Source organism: Tachypleus tridentatus, chromosome 11, assembly GCF_004210375.1.
Source record: "Tachypleus tridentatus isolate NWPU-2018 chromosome 11, ASM421037v1, whole genome shotgun sequence".
NCBI classification, from domain to species: Eukaryota; Metazoa; Arthropoda; class Merostomata; order Xiphosura; family Limulidae; genus Tachypleus; species Tachypleus tridentatus.
In genome coordinates, this window is record NC_134835.1 from 85,273,153 (window position 1) to 85,291,660 (window position 18,508).

At 30.9% G+C, this 18,508-nt stretch overlaps 2 protein-coding genes across 3 annotated transcripts in view; one reads left to right on the forward strand and one right to left on the reverse strand.

Annotated features, from left to right (window-relative positions):
* LOC143232656 (dnaJ homolog subfamily A member 1-like) overlaps positions 1–11,609 on the forward strand; it is a 38,124-nt gene extending 26,515 nt beyond the window's left edge. For both annotated transcript variants that reach the window (XM_076468320.1, XM_076468321.1), the window contains exons 4-7: positions 3,960–4,187; positions 6,975–7,205; positions 8,791–8,990; positions 11,119–11,609. In XM_076468320.1, the coding sequence (XP_076324435.1) occupies positions 3,960–4,187; positions 6,975–7,205; positions 8,791–8,990; positions 11,119–11,244 (785 nt within the window). In that variant the 3' untranslated portion in view covers positions 11,245–11,609. The remainder of the gene's footprint in view (positions 1–3,959; positions 4,188–6,974; positions 7,206–8,790; positions 8,991–11,118) is intronic.
* Positions 11,610–12,235: 626 nt separating this feature from the next.
* Positions 12,236–17,129, reverse strand: LOC143232657 (U-scoloptoxin(01)-Er1a-like). Its single transcript, XM_076468323.1, has 5 exons — positions 16,992–17,129; positions 16,521–16,569; positions 14,541–14,579; positions 13,788–13,816; positions 12,236–12,643 (listed from the first exon to the last, which is right to left on the reverse strand). The coding sequence occupies exons 3-5, from the start codon at positions 14,569–14,571 to the stop codon at positions 12,392–12,394; spliced, it is 312 nt and encodes a 103-aa protein (XP_076324438.1). The 5' UTR covers positions 14,572–14,579; positions 16,521–16,569; positions 16,992–17,129; the 3' UTR covers positions 12,236–12,391.
* Positions 17,130–18,508: the final 1,379 nt, after the last annotated feature.

Consider the following 18,508-nt stretch of genomic DNA (forward strand, 5'->3'; position numbering starts at 1 on the left):
AACAAGGAACAATGATGATACAAGTTATTGTCATGAAAAAGCAGACCACCAAAAAATTAAACACTTAATAACACAGCTAGGTTGTTTAAATTATTACTTATCAGCAGCTATTACAATTGATTACAGTTATATAATCTTTTTTAGGGTTTCCAACCATTCAAGCAATGGAAATACTGCCACCAATCTTGCCTGTGCTGTCTTTACTATGATAATGCAACTGAGGTTATTGGCCACTATCGCTAATTTTCAACTGTTGACTAGAAGTTAACTGGGTAGCAGCACATACCATCAATTTTTTTATGACCAGTTAGAGGATTCTATATTAACCACTTAAGTACAACCTGACTTAAAAAACAACAAAAAAACATACCACCTACTGTCCAGCTCTATTTAACAATAGTATAATTTCATTTTACAAGTTATATCGTGATACAAACTTAACTAGTGAATATGTATGCATGTGTGCGCACACGCACAACCTAATCAACAAGTACACATACCCCTGACAAGACAAAATCACCAGACAACAGAATATAAATACAAATGAAAGGATCCAAAGCATTAACCACTTTCATAAAGTTGACCAACATAAAGATGGTTGAAATCAGTGAGAAACAATCCAAAATGAAAAGACAGGCACTGCAGTTTTAGTCGATTTTAGCATGATCAAAGTCATCCAAAACCAAAAGAATGTACTCTTTGTGCTGTGTGGACTTGTGTGAATGGTTTACATTAAAGCACCACTACTGTTACAGGGCACTTGCACATAACTTAATACCAACAGAATTTATCTTCAAAGCATGGGCAACAATGATAACAGAAAGAAATTGCTACTTACTGTAAGCAATGATAAATGTCACTAACAATGGTCATCTCAGATATCATACACATCGTTGCAAGCCAATACAGAATTTGTCAGTGTTCTGTTGTAATGTAGTATGCTGTTTGGGAAGTTTGATCACAGCTGGTTCTATACATATAGGCATTCAATGCTGTCCAATTATCACAATTCTTGAGTATGGGTTTTATCCATCTCTGGCATCATGCTCATTTAGCCTGGGTCACAAAACAATGACCTGAAGGTCAGAACATTACCACTCAGATAGTTAGGACAATCAGCAGATACAAACCTTATTAGGCACATATGGTCTATACTTCGTCATTCTCTGGAAGTGTTCAAGTCAACCAATTTTCTAATTCAAGTTCTTTTCAAAAGAGAAGATACACTAATGAACAAATGTATTTTTGTACCTCTTGTTTTATTTTTCATTGATAAAATTGCATTTCTTCTGAACATGTCTACTTACTCACTGGTTGTTTGCACATACATAAAGCCAGACAATTAGTGGTACTTGTTATTACATAGGCTCAATGAATTACATTTGATTATGTAGTACAACAAGCCATCTAAAATACGTACAAGCAAAGAAATATGTAAAAACAAAAACTAGTGCTAATGACTTTCCACGCTCTGCACACTGAACTATTTTAACATGGTTTTAATTTTACTATTTACATTTTTTTAGAAGTAAATTTGAATTCCCCTTGATTTCATATGATAACCTTTACATGTTTGTAAAACCTTTATCAGAAAACATTTCCAACAAGTTTTTTGAACATTGTTTATTGGCAGATGCATCTCTCATGTCAATTATGTATTACCATTGCTTGTTTTTCAAGTATGCAGCAATCACACACTAATCTTCTGCAAATTAAATAAACTGATATCTAAATAATAAAGGTATGTAATTTGTTCTCAAGACAAGAGTAATTGTGTTCTTATTTTTAAAAAATGTCAGGATTACATTCGGAGAACTAAATTGGGCCAAGCACGTAAGGCATGCGACTTGTAATCCAAGGGTCGCGGGTTCGGGCCAAACATGCTCGCTCTCCCAGCCATGGGGGCGTTATAATGTGACTGTTAATCCCACTATTCATTGGTAAAAGAGTAGCCCAAGAGTTGGCGGTGGGTGGTGATGACTAGGTGCCTTCCCTCTAGTCATACACTGCTAAATTAGGGACGGCTAGCACAGATAGCCCTTGAGTAGCTTTGTGCAAAATTCCAAAACAAAACAAGAGAACTAAATTGGTTAATTAATTAGTTAATTGTTTCAATGTGATAAACAAAAATATTTGCAGTGCCTGTCTTTTCATTTTGGATTTTCTCACTGATTTCAACCATCTTTTTGTTGGTTAACTTTATGAAGGTGGTTAATGCTTTGGATCCTTTCATTTGTATTTATATTCTGTTGTATGGTGATTTTGTCTTGTCAGGGGTATGTGTACTTGTTGATTTAGGTTGTGTGTGTACACATGCATACATATTCACTAGTTAATTTTGTATCACGGTATAACTTGTAAAGTAAGGAAATTATACTATTGTTAAATAGAGCTGGACAGTAGGTGGTATGTTTTTTGTTGTTGTTTTTTAAGTCAGGTTGTACTTAAGTGGTTAATATAGAATCCTCTAACTGTGGTCATAAAAAAATTGATGGTATGTGCTGCTACCCAGTTAACTTCTAGTCAACAGTTGAAAATTAGTGATAGTGGCCGATAACCTCAGTTGCATTATCATAGTAAAGACAGCACAGGCAAGATTGGTGGCAGTATTTCCATTACTTGAATGGTTGGAAACCCTAAAAGAGATTATGTAACTGTAATCAATTGTAATAGCTGCTGATAAGTAATAATTTAAACAACCCAGCTGTGTTATTAAATGTTTAATTTTTTGGTGGTCTGCTTTTTCATGACAGTAACTTGTATTTTCATTGTTCCTTGTTTTATATTACAGAATTTTTGTACTGGTGCACCTGTAATGTGGTGAAATTTGATTTTTTTTATCAGAGTTTGCTTATTTGTCATGTCAGTTCATTTAATGGTTAAGAAAAGTCAACATTAGGTGCTTTATAACACACAAGGAAATATGTAAATAGAGCATGTTTGAGGATTTACTTTGTAAATATGCATGACAAGGCTATAATCTGAATATCACCCTGAAATAAAAGACTAAGCTACTAATCTAGTTTGTTTTTGTATACCCATATAAATGCTCAAGACTCAACATAAAGGAACACGAGTTAACTATGTACAAATGAGTTTAAGTATAGTGATTAACTGATAAGAAAAATTTAAAACTGTAATACTTCTAGTGTCTAGTTCAGAATTCAAATCAGTCAAGATTATAATTTTACTCGTAGTAAAGTGTGTTAGTTTAAATTTGAGACAATAGAGTAACGTGGATAATTTTGCTATGACTTTTATCTAGCGAGATTTCTTAAATCTTTTCTTTCTCTATCTGAGCATAACTGAAATGTATCTAAAAGTAAGGCTTTGAAGTATGTACAGTAGATCTATTTTTTTTAATCTGATTTATGTTAATAAACTGTAATTGACATTTTTAACCAAACAATTTGTTAGGTCTAGTAATTTCCTTTACTGTACATCAAAAGAGATGTATCACAGGACAAAATTTTGTTTAGTGTGTGTGTGTGTGTGTGTGTGTGTGTGTGAGGGAATTGAATGGCACAAGTCAACAAATTCATAGTTTGTTTGGGTTTTGAGTGTATTCTATTAATCATATGTATATGTGCAAGTTTGTAACAATTTCTAGTTCAGCCATTATGAAAATAAGTCATGAACCTACTTATTTGTCAATATGCAAATGTTTTGTCATTGATAATGACTTTTCTTTCAGTAACTGTAAACTTTAAAATTAAAATTGTTTAGCCATTTCATTTGACTATACATCTCACTAGAGAATTCATGAGAATTGAGTACCCTTGGGAAACATTTAAATATTATCATATGGCTTTTGTTAATAGTTTAAGTCAAATAATTCAACTGAGTTTACTTAAATGTTTAGTGTTTTTTGAATAATTTAACATTTTAATTCAACATTATTACTCATGCAGTAAAACTATTAATTTTCAGTTTGATTGTTAAAATTTCTCATTCATTAGGGAGAGGTGGTAAACAAGGAGCAGTGGAGAGATGCCCAACTTGCAGAGGAAGTGGTTTATACACACGAATTCAGCAGCTTGGACCAGGCATGGTACAGCAAATCCAAACAATGTGTCCAGACTGTCAGGGACAAGGAGAACGTATCAGCCCAAAAGATAGATGTAAAGCATGCCAGGGAAAAAAGGTTATAAAAGAACGAAAAGTGTTAGAAGTTCACATTGATAAAGGTATTAAGAGTTTTTAACATGTTTGCAAAATATTAATGTAGTGATGTATAATCTTGTGGTTTCTATTAATTTCTAGGTGTATAGATGCTCAGTTGATGAACTAAGTTATATAATTAACTTCATCAAAATATTTAAGATTTATAAATATATAGCTTGGAGTTGTTGTTTGTTAGCATATGACAAACAAATCATTTGAAATATAAAATAAAAATTACATGTAGAATTTTAAATGAAGTCTATTGTGCATATGTGCTACAGTTATTTAGGAAAGAAGGGCTAAATTTGTTTTAAATTATTCAAAAATAGATGGAAACAAGTCATCAGTTTCTTTACTGATTGATCTCTGTTGTCTGGGTTATGAACTTAATGTGGGGACGAATGCTGTGATAAATAACACAGAAATCCTGATTTTCCCTGAATGTATTTGTTTTATAACATACCATATTACAGTATTCACCTAAAGTGTTATATAAGGCTTGAGAAGTGTATATATTTAAAACATTGTATACACTGTTCTAGTAACTAGTGACTGTAGAAAGAGGTAGTAGCTGTAAAGGTGTTTTCTGTTACTCACTTTTAACACCCACCTATTAATATTCTTCTGCAGTGTTTCATGTGATTACTTATTTGACAATTAGTTACAAAAGTGTCTTGTAGGCTAAAATTTGAAGGTCACAGGTCAAAGTAGAAAATGAATGTAACTCAAAAGATGGGTCTCATATCAATTTTAGGGTAGCCATTGGAGATGAAACTTTAGCAGATTGTATGCATTACTGCATTAGTGGTGGCAATTTTTTCATTGCATTCCTCCACAGAATGGTAGTGCACTGTATGAAATATGAGACATTTGTTTGTAAGGATATGATGCAGTGTATGATTGTAGCTAATGTTAAAATAGTGAATACTCAATAATAGCAGTAGTGGGAGGTGGAGGTTGGAGGCATTGCTGTTAATGTACTCCTTTTTCCGAACCATCATTCAACAAAGTTTGGTTGATATTTGCCCAGCAACCTAGGAGTAGTTAAATAACAGATGTACAGACTTGCATATTTTGTCCTTAATGTATAGATTACGTATTTATAATAGAAATTTTGTTGTTGATGGAACATTGTACATAGGATGGATACTGCCACCACTTTTTAATGACTTAGTACGAGTAACTTGTGATTAAGATAATTTTTGGAGAACTTGTTAGCCTAAACAGAATTGTTCAGATGTATAAATCAAGTTCAAGTAGTTTTTGAGTGCTTAACTTAGCACATCTTTGTTGTTTTGAATTAAGTACAGTGGGCTATATATGCTCTGCCCACCACGGGTATCAAAACTCAAAGCCCAGTTTTTTAGCATTGTAAGTCTGCAGACATACTGCTGAGCCATTGGGGGGGCCACATCTTTGTTGTCCATAAAAAATGTTTTCATTGTGAAGATTATGACAAGCTTCTGTTCTTAAGAATTGTGTATAGGAAGCAGATTATTGTTAAACAAGAAAAGGTACACTCTGCTAAGAATCCACATTTTCACTTGTACCACAGTGAACTAATTCTATCAGTATTTAAGAATTACTTGATGTTATGATGTAACACGCGTGAAGAATTGAGCTTTAAACATTAATTGTATTTTCACACTGTTTGAGCTTTTATACTGTTATCCATATAATACTCTGAATTATTACATGCAAAAGTAAAAATTACTGTTGCTATCCCATTGATTGGAATGTTTGTTGATTAAGAGAATATTGGAGAGAACTTTACTTGCCTTGTGGATAATATATCTGTATCAAGTTCCAAGAGCATCTTAACAATTGTATCATATATTTCCTGCATAAATAATTGTTCAACGCCATTGTCCAAATTTCAGATTTGATACAAATGGGGTGGACAGCATTAGTTAGACTATTTTATTTTTGTTTTTTACATTTTGCTTTATATATATATAAATCAGGCAGGATTTACTTCTTCCAAGTTGTTCAGTAAGATGTTCAGGTTAGATTTGAATTGAAATATACTTAGTTAACCCTTTTCACATCTGTTGATGCAGTTTGTATTTGTCAGTTCAACTGGGGAAGAACTCTTGTGTGAGAAACATACAGAAACTCAGAGCATTTATCACAAAAAGCTCTTAAGATTTTGTTAAAAGTTTAAGTATTTTGTACATAAAGCATAACACTGACTACTCGTGTAGGCTACAAAGCACAAATCTCCAGTCAGGAGTTAAAAGTTATTGCTTATTTGAACTAATCATTCAGAGACCTTTTGAAGTGTACAAGTTAAAATGTTAAATAAGCATCTAATAGTCTAGACATAATCTACAGAACTGCCATTGTATTAAAAAGTTTAAATCATAACATATAATGTTAATTTACATACACAGAGAAAAAGTTTGTTAAAATTGTGAATGTAACATTGTGGCTTGCACTAAGAGTAATTTAAATGGGTACCTGTGGTTAGAGTGTATTGGTAATGTCATAACTTAAGTGATTAAAAAAGTTTTTAAGGTAATTGACATAGTGAAGGAAAGAAAATCACAGGTAGATGTGAATGCTGATAATTATCAACATCAGTTATCAGTAAAAATGGCTGTTTTTGTTTGTATAAATTATTGTAATATGATTACTCTTTCATTAAGAAAAAGTTTAAGTTGTATTAAATTGAGGGTGCATTTCTAGTAATATCCTAAATCCAATCATGATGAACTTGTTAGATTGGAAAGATTTAAGCTGGTTAAAGGTGCAAGTTATTTTAGTTTAAAGCAAAATTTGGATAAAATTGTTTATAAATATTTAATTAGGTATGGAAGATGGACAGAAAATTACTTTCAGTGGGGAAGGTGATCAAGAGCCAGGCATAGAACCAGGAGACACCATTATTGTGTTGGATGAAAAGGAACATGAAACTTTTAAAAGGAGTGGAAGAAATCTCATCATGCAAATGGGATTAACTATTACAGAAGCTTTGTGTGGATTTCAAAAGACTATTGAAACCTTAGATCACAGAACTTTAGTCATAACAAGTATTCCAGGTATTTGGATATGAAGAAATAATGGTTACATAAAAAGAAGTGCATATAAGTAGAAAAATGTTTTTAAATAAGTTATGTAATTAGGCATATCATCTTTTTTACAGCAGATAATTTGGGATTTCTTTTCTTTGTAGACCAGCAAATTTAAGATATCATGTAAATAAAAACTTTTACATCTTTGAGATAAACAGGGAGTTGGAAGGGAACTTGTCATTGACATTCCTTGACCATGGGATGCATATGTTTAATTGCAGGTTAGGTAATTGTTACCACAAGTATTAGGCTCACGGGTTACTAATTTTACCAGTTTTTGACCTTTGATTTCTAAATTTTTTCATTAAATATTTTTGTGAAGCTGTGTCCATTTTGCTTTATCATATAGTAACCTAAATTCATTTGGTACATGAATAATGTCATGGTATATGTTCAGTTTATTGTTTGATATTATATAGTGTGTGTGTGTGTGTGTGTGTGTGTGTGTATACAAAGTTCTCATTTTACACAAAAATGTTGCTAGTGGGGCAGCTTTAACCTTTTTTAATAGGTCAAAGGTTGTAATCACATTTGTTGCCTTTCATTCAAAATTTTATTGAGCTATTTCATGAATTTGTCATTATGTTATATATCAAATTGTAGATTATAATTCAAACCTTAATATTATGTATAAATTAATTTCTTAATGTAAATGTTAAAAGATCACTTCTAAATAGACTTTAATGAGTTACATGGTATGTTGAATGCAGCTCTGGTTAAAGTTAGATGTTTGATGTCAAGATACTAAGTCTGTAGTTTTATACAAATTAGTTACCAATACTGATAAGCTATAATGTAATGTAAGAACCTCGTATTTTTTCGTTTTGCTGATGTATAACCTATGTATTGAATCAAACACAGCAGCCCCCATTTACCTCTTTCCATTTTTAGAAATGGTCCCTTTCCCTAATATATGACTTGTAAATAACCAATCCACAGTTTAGAACATCCTGCTAGAGGTTTTCTCAACTTTTTTAATCTGTTAAAAAGCAACATTCTTTTGAACTAAGATTTCAAGTCTGCTTGAAAATTCATACTTTTTAAGACCTAAATACATCTTAGTTACTAAGCTTGATAAATTATTTAATTCTATGATATTGCTGTAGTTAGTTATGGTTATTTGGCTATCTCAAAATATAAAACCCAAAAAGTATTTTACATCCACATGTGAAATTTCTTAAGACTTCACAAGCTACAACAAGCAGCAACTTAAAGTACAAAGATCATGGCTAGAAAAGAGAATTGTTTGCTTTACATTTTTATTTATTGTTCTATATTAAAAAAAGTTTAACCATTTCACTTTATCATAAGTTATAGTGCGAATGCTTAATATACAAACATGTATATGAACACGTATGTTATATCAAGCCCATTATGAAAACATTAAGAAGCTGTAGTACTCTAAGTATATTTTTTTTACTTGGATTATTTATGTTCACTGTGCATTAGATTAAGAATTAGTCAAATGATTACATTTAATGTGTTTTATCTGTATATATATAATGACAACATATATTTTATTTATAAATACATGTTCTGTTACTTTATCTAGGAGAAGTGATCAAACATGGAGCAGTTAAATGTGTTCTGAGTGAAGGTATGCCTGTATACAAGGATCCATTTGAGAAGGGACAGTTGATTATCAAGTTTGTTGTCAATTTTCCAACTCATATTGATCATTCAGTTATTAATAAACTAGAGCATTTATTACCACCGAGGACAGAGTGTATTATACCTGATAATTCAGAAGAGGTATGTTTTTGTTTTTTTTGTTAGTTTCTTGAATCATATGAAATACATTCTGGTAGTAAAGAATGGTTTTAACTTTCAGTTACTATAGGTTCTTGAAAGTAGGTGAAATTGTCTTTCATTTAAAATAAAAGTTTGGAATTTTTAAGAATACACATCTTGAAGGTAAAGTTTGGAAATGGCAACTTCAGGAACAGTAGCCAGTTAATATAAAATGATTAATCCTGTTTCAAATGAAAACAATTTCCACTCATTATCACAGAATGGTTCATAAAATTTAAGTTTGTAAATGAATATATACGTAAATCTGCGTATACCACTGCCATGCCCTTTGTTAACAGAATGGTGGAGGAGTTATCTACACATTTGAAACATAAACCACTATCAGTATTTAAGATTTTCTCCAGTAATTGGACTTAAATTACTAGATTTTCATTGCTATTTAGGTTTAAAAATTCAGTTAAAATTAGTGATTAACAACTCTCATAACCTTATGGCTTCCTATATTCCACTCTTGACAAAAGTGGGATGTCAAAAATCTCAACATGAAACAAGTTTGTTTTTTTAATTTTCTGTTGTCAAAAAGGTCTTTGGTAAAGTGCACATACAATAAACAAATATATATATATATTACCACAATGTCATCATGTGATATAATTTTGTTTTGCTTATGCTCCATTTGGTTTGCTCAACAGTTTCATTCCCAATTCCAGTAAGTTGTTTGTGACACCTAAAGCCCTAATTTATTGTCCTCAGCATCCTTGTTTTAAAGGTTGTTTTGAGTAGTTAAATAAAATTGCTACATTAATCTTCTGTTACTAAATATACAATCATCTGGCCAGTGGTAACATTGTTTCCTCTGTAACAGCATATTCCTTGGTTATTATTAAATATAGCTGTACACTTTTATCTTGAACATGCACATCCCCAGACCCTTTCCTACCCTACTGTTGTTGACTATTAAGCAGCTGTTGGTATGAAATAGTTGTGGTTGCTATAACTGTTAAAAGCAGTAATATAGAAATAATAAACTTTAGGTCTGTAATGCTTGCTTCATAAATACATTCTATATAGCTTTACAGCGTGCAAGGTTATTACATCTGTTCCCGTCATTAACTTAGTTTTGATTAAAGTTTGTTTTGTTTTTTATCATGTGGTACATAAAGATTGCTGTGGTGAATCTACAAAAACTAAAATAATGACTAGTAGTACAGACATATGCAGTTACTCTGTTGTTAGAGTAAGGACAGACCACCATATTCTCTGTGGTGATACTGCATTCTTCAAGAGCCACAGAGCTAGTTACACTACTCTTAATAAGCTATGAGGGTTTTCACGTGCATAGCTGTGCATGAAGTGTTGACAAAATGAGACTAATTAACATGAAGACAGTAAAAGAATAATTGGCATGTATGTAGGAAGACACAGCAAATAGGAACTTGTAACTGTTGGCTTTCCACTTGAAATTTTGAAATAGTAGAAAAAAGGAAAAGATTAAATTGCACATTTTTCTTTTGTATAGCCAATAAAAGGGGGTATGTTAAGAGTGAAACTACTTGGGTCTTGTTTTTAGCTTAATTTTTTCATAACTATTTGTTTATTTTGTAACACCTTTTAAACTTCGGTTAATAGTTATGTTTTTGAAATAATTTGTTTTTATAAATATTTCTACATTCAGATAAAAGATTCCATCCAATGGATGAATAAACCAATGTCAAAGTAGACAAACATGTATATACTATAGCAAGGTTTTATGTATCCACACATAATTGTCATAAATTTCACAGCTGATTTTTTGCCCATGGTCACCAGTGAAAACTTAGTTGCAAATTATATAGAAAATTGATACAACTAGATTGTTTTTGTCTATAGTGAAGTAATCAAGAATAGAATTCAGTTTGGTGTATGTATATATATAAACTGAAATTGAAATTTCAATTATTTAAGTCTTGAAATTGGGAGTTTTTTGTGGAAATGTAACACAAGCTTTACTGTTAACTATTAAGATTAAACTTGAATAATACTTCAATGTATATAATTAAAACCTCAAAGTTTCTGTTAGTATTTAAGTGTTAATATATAATAAACAGTTGATGATTAAAAGATAAACCAAATTAACCTTTTAAAATAGGTGGTGCTTGTGGATCTGGATCCAGAACAAGAAGCAAGGAGACAATATCGTCACAGACAGGCCTACGAGGAAGATGATGATCATGACCACCATAGGGCTGGTGGTGTACAATGTCAAACACATTAATTGCTATAGATTATAGTGTTTTGGTTAATTCTTCTTTCAGGATTTCGTAAAACACATAAAAAGTAATTAATTGGTACATCAGCTGTTATGGTATACACCAAGTTACCCTTGCAATTTTCTGATTCTTTTCATTTACGAAATCTGTGGCTCTACCATTTTGTGCTTCTCACTTCTAATCTGTTTGTATGACCTGTAGTTCAACCAGTTTTAATTAGCTTGTGTCCCTACGATAAATAATGTTCAGCCTATTCTGTTATTTATTTGTCGTGTGTGTGTGTACAAGTTCAAGTAATTAATTGCTGCTGTTTTACCACATTGAAGATAAAATGTAATAGTTATAATAAACTAATTATTCATGGAGCAAAGGTTGTGTAACTAATGAATGAATATTCTGTGCTAATTTCATTTTACCTTTTCTTCATTTTCAAATACATTTGGGAGATTATAGAAAGGTAGATGTGTATTTTTACCTTCAACCTTTACTTTAATTTTCAAATATCTGCTGTTAACTTTTACATTTCTACAAAGACCCATAGAACAAACCCCCGTATAAATTTTAGTAACTAATGATGTGGTATCTCCTTAAATTGTAGAAGTGCTTGTATTACCAACAAGAGAAACCAAATAAATGAAATTAAAGTCTGTTTGTATTGTTATTTTAAATCATCAAAAAATTTCCCTACGAACGTGTAAATAAAATTATTAAAAACAAACGGGGGTTCCTTAATCCAAAATTTTTGTGATCAGAATTTAGTTCTGCATTTAGTTAATCATCTGCTTACTATCGTTGTGGAAATATTTTGTTTGGAAAAAATACCTTTTATTACCAAATAGAATACGTTTAAAATACAGGTATGTTTTTCATTCAAGTTTTTTCCATACGAAGTAACATGTTACAGTTAATAACTTAAGATATATGAATGCAAAATAGTTTTGTCTTAAGTGTTCCTTTGAGCACTTCTTAGTAATGTAAAGAAAATTAATGAAAGACTGCAGGGAAAAATGTTTATTGGTATTGAATAAAAATGAACAGGTTTCTAGTGTATTAAGATGCACAATCATCAGCAAACAAACACTTCGTAGTATGAAATTTAAAGAATATCAGTCAGTTACTTTGTGGAAACATTCATGGACAAACTATAAAATATCATGGATTGGAACAATCAACTCTATACCAGTAGTCACATCGCTGTGGGGGATTCTGTTGAAAAAGGGTCGTATTGACACAGAGGAAAGAAGCATATATTTTATTAGTTCCTTGACACAAATGAAAAGTTTGGCAGCCAGTTTCTGGATCCGCAAAATATCCCCACCGTCCATTGCAATCAAAGTTGGTTACAGGAATGTTCTCGTAACTGGGATATGGTAGTGGGTCCTGATTACCTTTAAGATACTGCCCCTGTCAAAGTTGAGGAAAAGAGTAGTGTCATTATCTTTTGCATATACCAAGAACTGTTATACCTCCCTTCTATTTTTGTGCTAAATGTTGCCTGCTTTCAGTTTGGCAGTGATGAAAATCTTTACATTGTACATGTTTCTGAAGGACGCCAGAAAGTTATGTATAGAAACTTTGACTATCACGTAATGATGTAATAACTGGAAAACGAGTTTTTTATAATTTAACAAATCGAATGCCATAAATAACCTTACAGTATATGAATGTGCTTAATACCAGAAGGGTACATGCATCATTACTTTGTAACCTTAACATCCATTAATATTATTATAAACAAGTTTCTTAAAATTATCTTATTCCGGTCGCACCAAACATGGGGGCGTTATAAGTCATGATCAATCCCCATTATTCGTTGGTAAGAGTCGGCGGTGATGACTAGCTGCCTTCCCTCTAGTCTTACACTGCTAAATTAGGGACGGCTAGCGCAAATAGCCCTCGAGGAGCTTTGCGCGAAATTCCAAAAAACAAAATTCTTAAAATTAAACATAATACCAGACAGTATTTGTAAACAAAAAGTGTCAGTTAATGGAACTTCATCGACACAAAATATGGTTTGTAGTATGATGGATTTCTTAATGTTACGTTTCACAGAATTAAGTAGTGCTGTTTAACGTAAGTGTGAACTTGCTTTAAAAGAAGTATCAAACCTAAGCGCAAGTAGGAATTACATAAATGATCCACTGAAAAATGTAAAGGAAAACTCAAACATGGTGACCAAAACGATTTTACAAGCATTCAAAGGTAACGTATCTGCAACTTTATAAATGTATTTAAGTAAGGTGCCGAATTCTATAGTTTAAAAACTTCGTGTAACGTCAGTGTTTAAAGAAATTTGTGAAAAAATACCAATATGTACAATTTTTTCAGGTGATCATTGTGGCGAAATTAGTGCTTAACCTGTATTGGAACGTACGTTACAGTCGATGAGAGACTAAAGCCAAACGTATTTTCATATGTGAAACCAGGGATCGCGGGCTGAGCATAATCACTGTCTAATATGTATCAGTTCTTTAGTCCATTTCAGAGGAGAGGAACAACATATTGCTAATTTGTTGTTGGACACAAAAAATGAGTAAAAATAACTCACCTGAATTACAGACGCTATCACAAGTATACCTATAGAAAATGGAAAAAGTTCAAGGTATTATTATGATAACACTACGCTGAATTCAAAACAACACGTGAAAGGGAAGTAAAATCTGATGTCGGCATGCATAGTTAAGTGTTAAAGTAACAACTCGCAAAATTAATTTATTAACCGTTATATAAGCATTTTTATTTTCTTGAACAGTCCATCAAAATGTAGCTTGTTCACGCTGGTCTGGTATTTAAACATTTACAGAACATACAATTCTAGACCGTTAATGAATTTCTTTTTCAATATTGTATTAATTTCTAACTTCAGAGTTTCTTGTTGCATAACGTTAAGTAGATGTATTTCTCTTACAAAGTGATATTCGTAAATTCATATTAGAAACAAAAAGTGTTATATGCATATTGAAAGGAGGACGTGTAGTTACAAATGTTTTACTTGTTTGAGAATTGTCCTACCGTTATCTCTTATTGGGTAACAACTCTCAGAAATAAGGAAGTGACATTTTAAAACACTACGTAATGAAAGTATTAATTTTTCGAGAAACATTTCGGAGAGCATTTGTCTAAAGGAGTTTTGCATTTTAATAAACTTTTACAGTCTGTACTATGCCTTAAGTATATTAAACTAGAAACAGTTTCTTTTCTACATAACGCTTTACGTAAATATTATTTAATGATAATGAGTGAATTTCAAAAGCACTTGACAAAAGAAAGTGAAAAAGAAAAATTTGGATGATATACGTACCAGGTATAAGTATCGTTGAATGAAGCTTCATATTTGGAGCTGGAAAATATGACAAAAGTGAGGGTTTTGTATTAGTATGTGCATTTCAACGTTTATTAAATTTACTGAGAAAAGCTGTAAGTAATATATTAACGTGACATCGGAATATTTTGTATAGCATTTGGCTACAACACTAATACAAGTTATTTCGTTGTTTGCAAGAGACGCTTTTAAGCTATGTACATTTTATTTGGAATGTTTTTGTCGGTGATGGATATTGTAAAATAATGTGGTTAACATATGACGTATTCTTTGCTTTCGCTTCTAAGTCTTCACAATTACAAAAATCTCCAAGTATAAGATTAAGAAAAGCAAAGGCGTATTTATACAGGAAATAATAAATGCTCATTTTTGTTTTGTTTCTTCCTATTTTTATTAAACGGTGATGTGCAATCTTAACTTTTAATAATACTTATAAGAACCATGATGCCACAGTTATTGCAATATCTATCTATATATTTGAGATCTAATTAGTTCTGGACTAAGAAGGTCAAACCTTCTCGACTCATGTATTTGACCATGTCTAGGTTAATTTAATGTAATCCTGCCTAAAAGAATTTCAAGTACCGTGGCGAATGAGGATTCCCTCTTTTTTTCTTTGCAAATTAATTGCAGAAAGTTCCAAGCATAGAATGCTAATAAATATAAAGCTTAGTTTGTTCTCATGATGGTGTGTTATAGTGAAACATCAAATTAACTTTATTACAAAATTTAAAATCTGAAACGTTGTTTAATTAGAAACATCTAAACATTTATACAGTTACAAAAGTTTTAGATTTACATTGAAACGGCTATCCTTTCTACTGGACCATGCAACGTAAGTTGCATTTTAGTTTTAACAAAGAAAGCAAACTAGAGAGTGAATGAATATTTATAAATTTACCAATATATTTGTGTCAATATTGAGTTACAATTTATGTTTCAGAATATCACAGACGATATATGTGCAGCAAACTGTGAAAATGAAATCGACAAAAGCTAAATATTTCCTTTTTATTTTTTGTCTCGGTTAACAAATAAAGATATCAGTTACGTTTTATTCGGCATAGCCGGGTGATTAAGAAACTCTGCTAGTAATCTGAGGGTCGTGAGTTCGAATCCCCGTCACACCAAACATGCTCGACCTTTCCCCTGTGGGAGCGTTATTCGTTGGTAAAAGAACAGCCCAAGAGTTGACGGTGGGTGGTGATGACTAGTTGTCTTCCCTCTAGTATTACACTACTAAATTAGGAATGGCTAGCGTAGATAGTCCTCGTGTAACTTTTCGCGAAATTCAAAACAAACCAATATATTTTTAGCCTTCTAGTGGCTGAGCTGTTATTTTAAGAGTTTAAGATTTATAATTCAGTTTTTTTATATCTGCCCTAAGCACAGCTCAGATACTCCGTTATTTAGCTTTGTATTTAACTAAAGAATAAGTTGTCTCCTAAAATTTGCTTTATTTAATCACTTTGGATATCTTTGAATTGAAATATAAATTTGAAAATATTTTCTGTATGATGTTAAAATCATTATCTTTTTTTAAACCAGTAATTCTCAGTTTTAATTTGAACATTAATTGCATATTTATATCAATTTTCCATTAAAATAATTCTATTTTCTATGTTATGATCGATTTTCATACATTGAAAATTAAAAATATTTCTCGATTTTCATTTTTGTTTAAAATTTAGTAGATTTTTAAACATTATATTCATTAGTTCAGTTTTATTTGAAAACGGTATTTTTAATATGAACCTAAAAATAAGCCTATTTCAATTCTCAAACTTTTTTCTGTTTTAATTTTGATTTCGAGGGTAGAATAAAAAATACATTCTAAATAAAAAGTTACAAAATGTCAGATCAGTCTTACTAGCACATTTCAATCTTTAGGAACTTCTTATAAATAAATGAACGCTAAATCATCATAATTAACCAAGATATAAAATTTGAATATCCTACCTTGAGTATTGTAATGATTTCTTATCTTTCTGTGTAAATTTCTGAAATTCTGTTCCAAAATAAAAAGGGATTTTATATTTAGTGAATCTCGGTTATACTCTTAGGTTGACAAAAATGTCTTTAATTAGTAAGAATATAAAATCTTAGACCTCGTTTTTAAGCATGTATGTGCAACTATAATAACATTTTCACTAGGTCCATGTTTTCAGTACACAGAATTCTATCTTTAATTCTCTGGTGCTAATAGTTGATTATAAATATAAAGTATTTCTAATATTTTTTAAATTTTTTGTATACGTTGTAAAATTATCGTTACAATATAAAGCATTAATTTAAAGCGAATATTTTTTCTAATGGCATGGATGCAAAAATAATAATTGTAACAATAATAAATAGCAAATCATAATCAAACAAAAAGCAACAATTTCTGCCTGTGATGTTTTATACAAACGTATATAATAATTCTCTTACCTATTTAGTCAATGCAGTCAATTAACTTAAGGAAGAGTCAAATATTCAGCAAGATAAATGCAACAACGCCTATTTCAACTTGTTATTTATACCCCTGTTAAGTGGGACGATACTTACATTCGTGGTAAGGTGTAGCAGTTTTGTAGCTTATAAACGAGTTTGTAAGTCACGCTTCTTCATACTTAGTTAAAATACTTTCTGAACTGGAAGAACTTTAGTGGCATTTTTTTTCGTAAAATCAAATAATCATAGATAGCGACATCCATAATAAAGAAAAGTCTTCACAAGTCATTCTTTAACCCTTTAAGTAGCAATGTTGACATATAACTTTTCCCATTTCCAGTACCTTACTTTTTCATCATACGATGAATAATTTGATATCAGTCCAGAATTTTTATTTAAACAAACTATAGCATCATGTAAAAACCCATTTGTAATCTTCATGAAGGTTATACTTGGGTGTGAAGATATTTTCATGGTAATAGTTCAATTAAATTACTAAATAGGTAACATTTTTAACTTCCTTTTTTGATTGATGCACTTGTTATTCTGTAGCGGTATAATTTTTAATTAATAAAAAATAATTACAGCTATGCCTTTAACGTATTTCATAGAGTAGCATCATTTATGTTAATTTGTTTCTGATTTCTTATGAAATACAGCTATATTGTATTGTCTATGTAATAGATAAAAACAATGATTTTTTTATTACTTCAACATAATTATTATTCAGTAATATTTAGTTTAAACAAGATAAGGTCTCGTTTCGCCTGTAATTTTGACCGTGACACTGTGAATTACTATGTGGTTATACTGAAAGTGGTTATTTTATAAATTAAGTTTTCGTAACTTTCATTTTATTTTTGCTTTTAATCTCTTTTAACAGCATTCTTACTTTTACCTATATTCACGTTTTTTTCCAGTATCTCATAAAGTATAAATATATTCTAATTTTTTTTTTTTTTTTTTTCTAAAACATGCACTTTAACACAATTTAAAGAAAGAATTTGATAATATGACTTTGACTACAACCAATTTCTTATTATTATGAAATTTCTTGTTACTAAAAATGTTGTTCTCTACTAGTACAGCGGTAAGACTACGGATTTACAACGCTAAAATCTGGGGTTCGATTAGCCTCGGTGGACTCAGCGGATAGCTCCATGTGGCTTTTCTATAAGAAAATGCACACTAAAAATATTTTTAAAACTGAATGAGTATATTTTCTCAAAATATTTTCGAAACTTCCTTCATATATAAAGAAATATCTGTTTAATTTATTTTAATAAAAGTGAAACTTGTAAAATAATATAGTTCTTCGAGATTTTCTTTTAGTAATAATTCTAGTTTTATTTTGTGCTTTATTTTTCATGTCAAACTAAGAAGACATCGAGCTGCTAAAGAAATATCTTTTTTTATCTCAGACTGAGAAGATATCTAGCTGCTAAAATCTAGCAATTCAAAGGGACATGAAATATCTTTTTTAAGTCAGGCTGAGAAGGCGTCAAGCTGCTAAA

Excerpts from the sequence above, each read along its gene's own strand:
- LOC143232657 (XM_076468323.1), bottom strand. The coding sequence starts at position 14,571 with ATGAAGCTTCATTCAACGATACTTATACCTG. Across the intron at positions 13,817-14,540 it reads TTCAACGATACTTATACCTG|GTATACTTGTGATAGCGTCT; the intron begins GTACGTATATCA and ends CATTTTCTATAG. Across the intron at positions 12,644-13,787 it reads TGATAGCGTCTGTAATTCAG|GGGCAGTATCTTAAAGGTAA; the intron begins GTGAGTTATTTT and ends CAACTTTGACAG.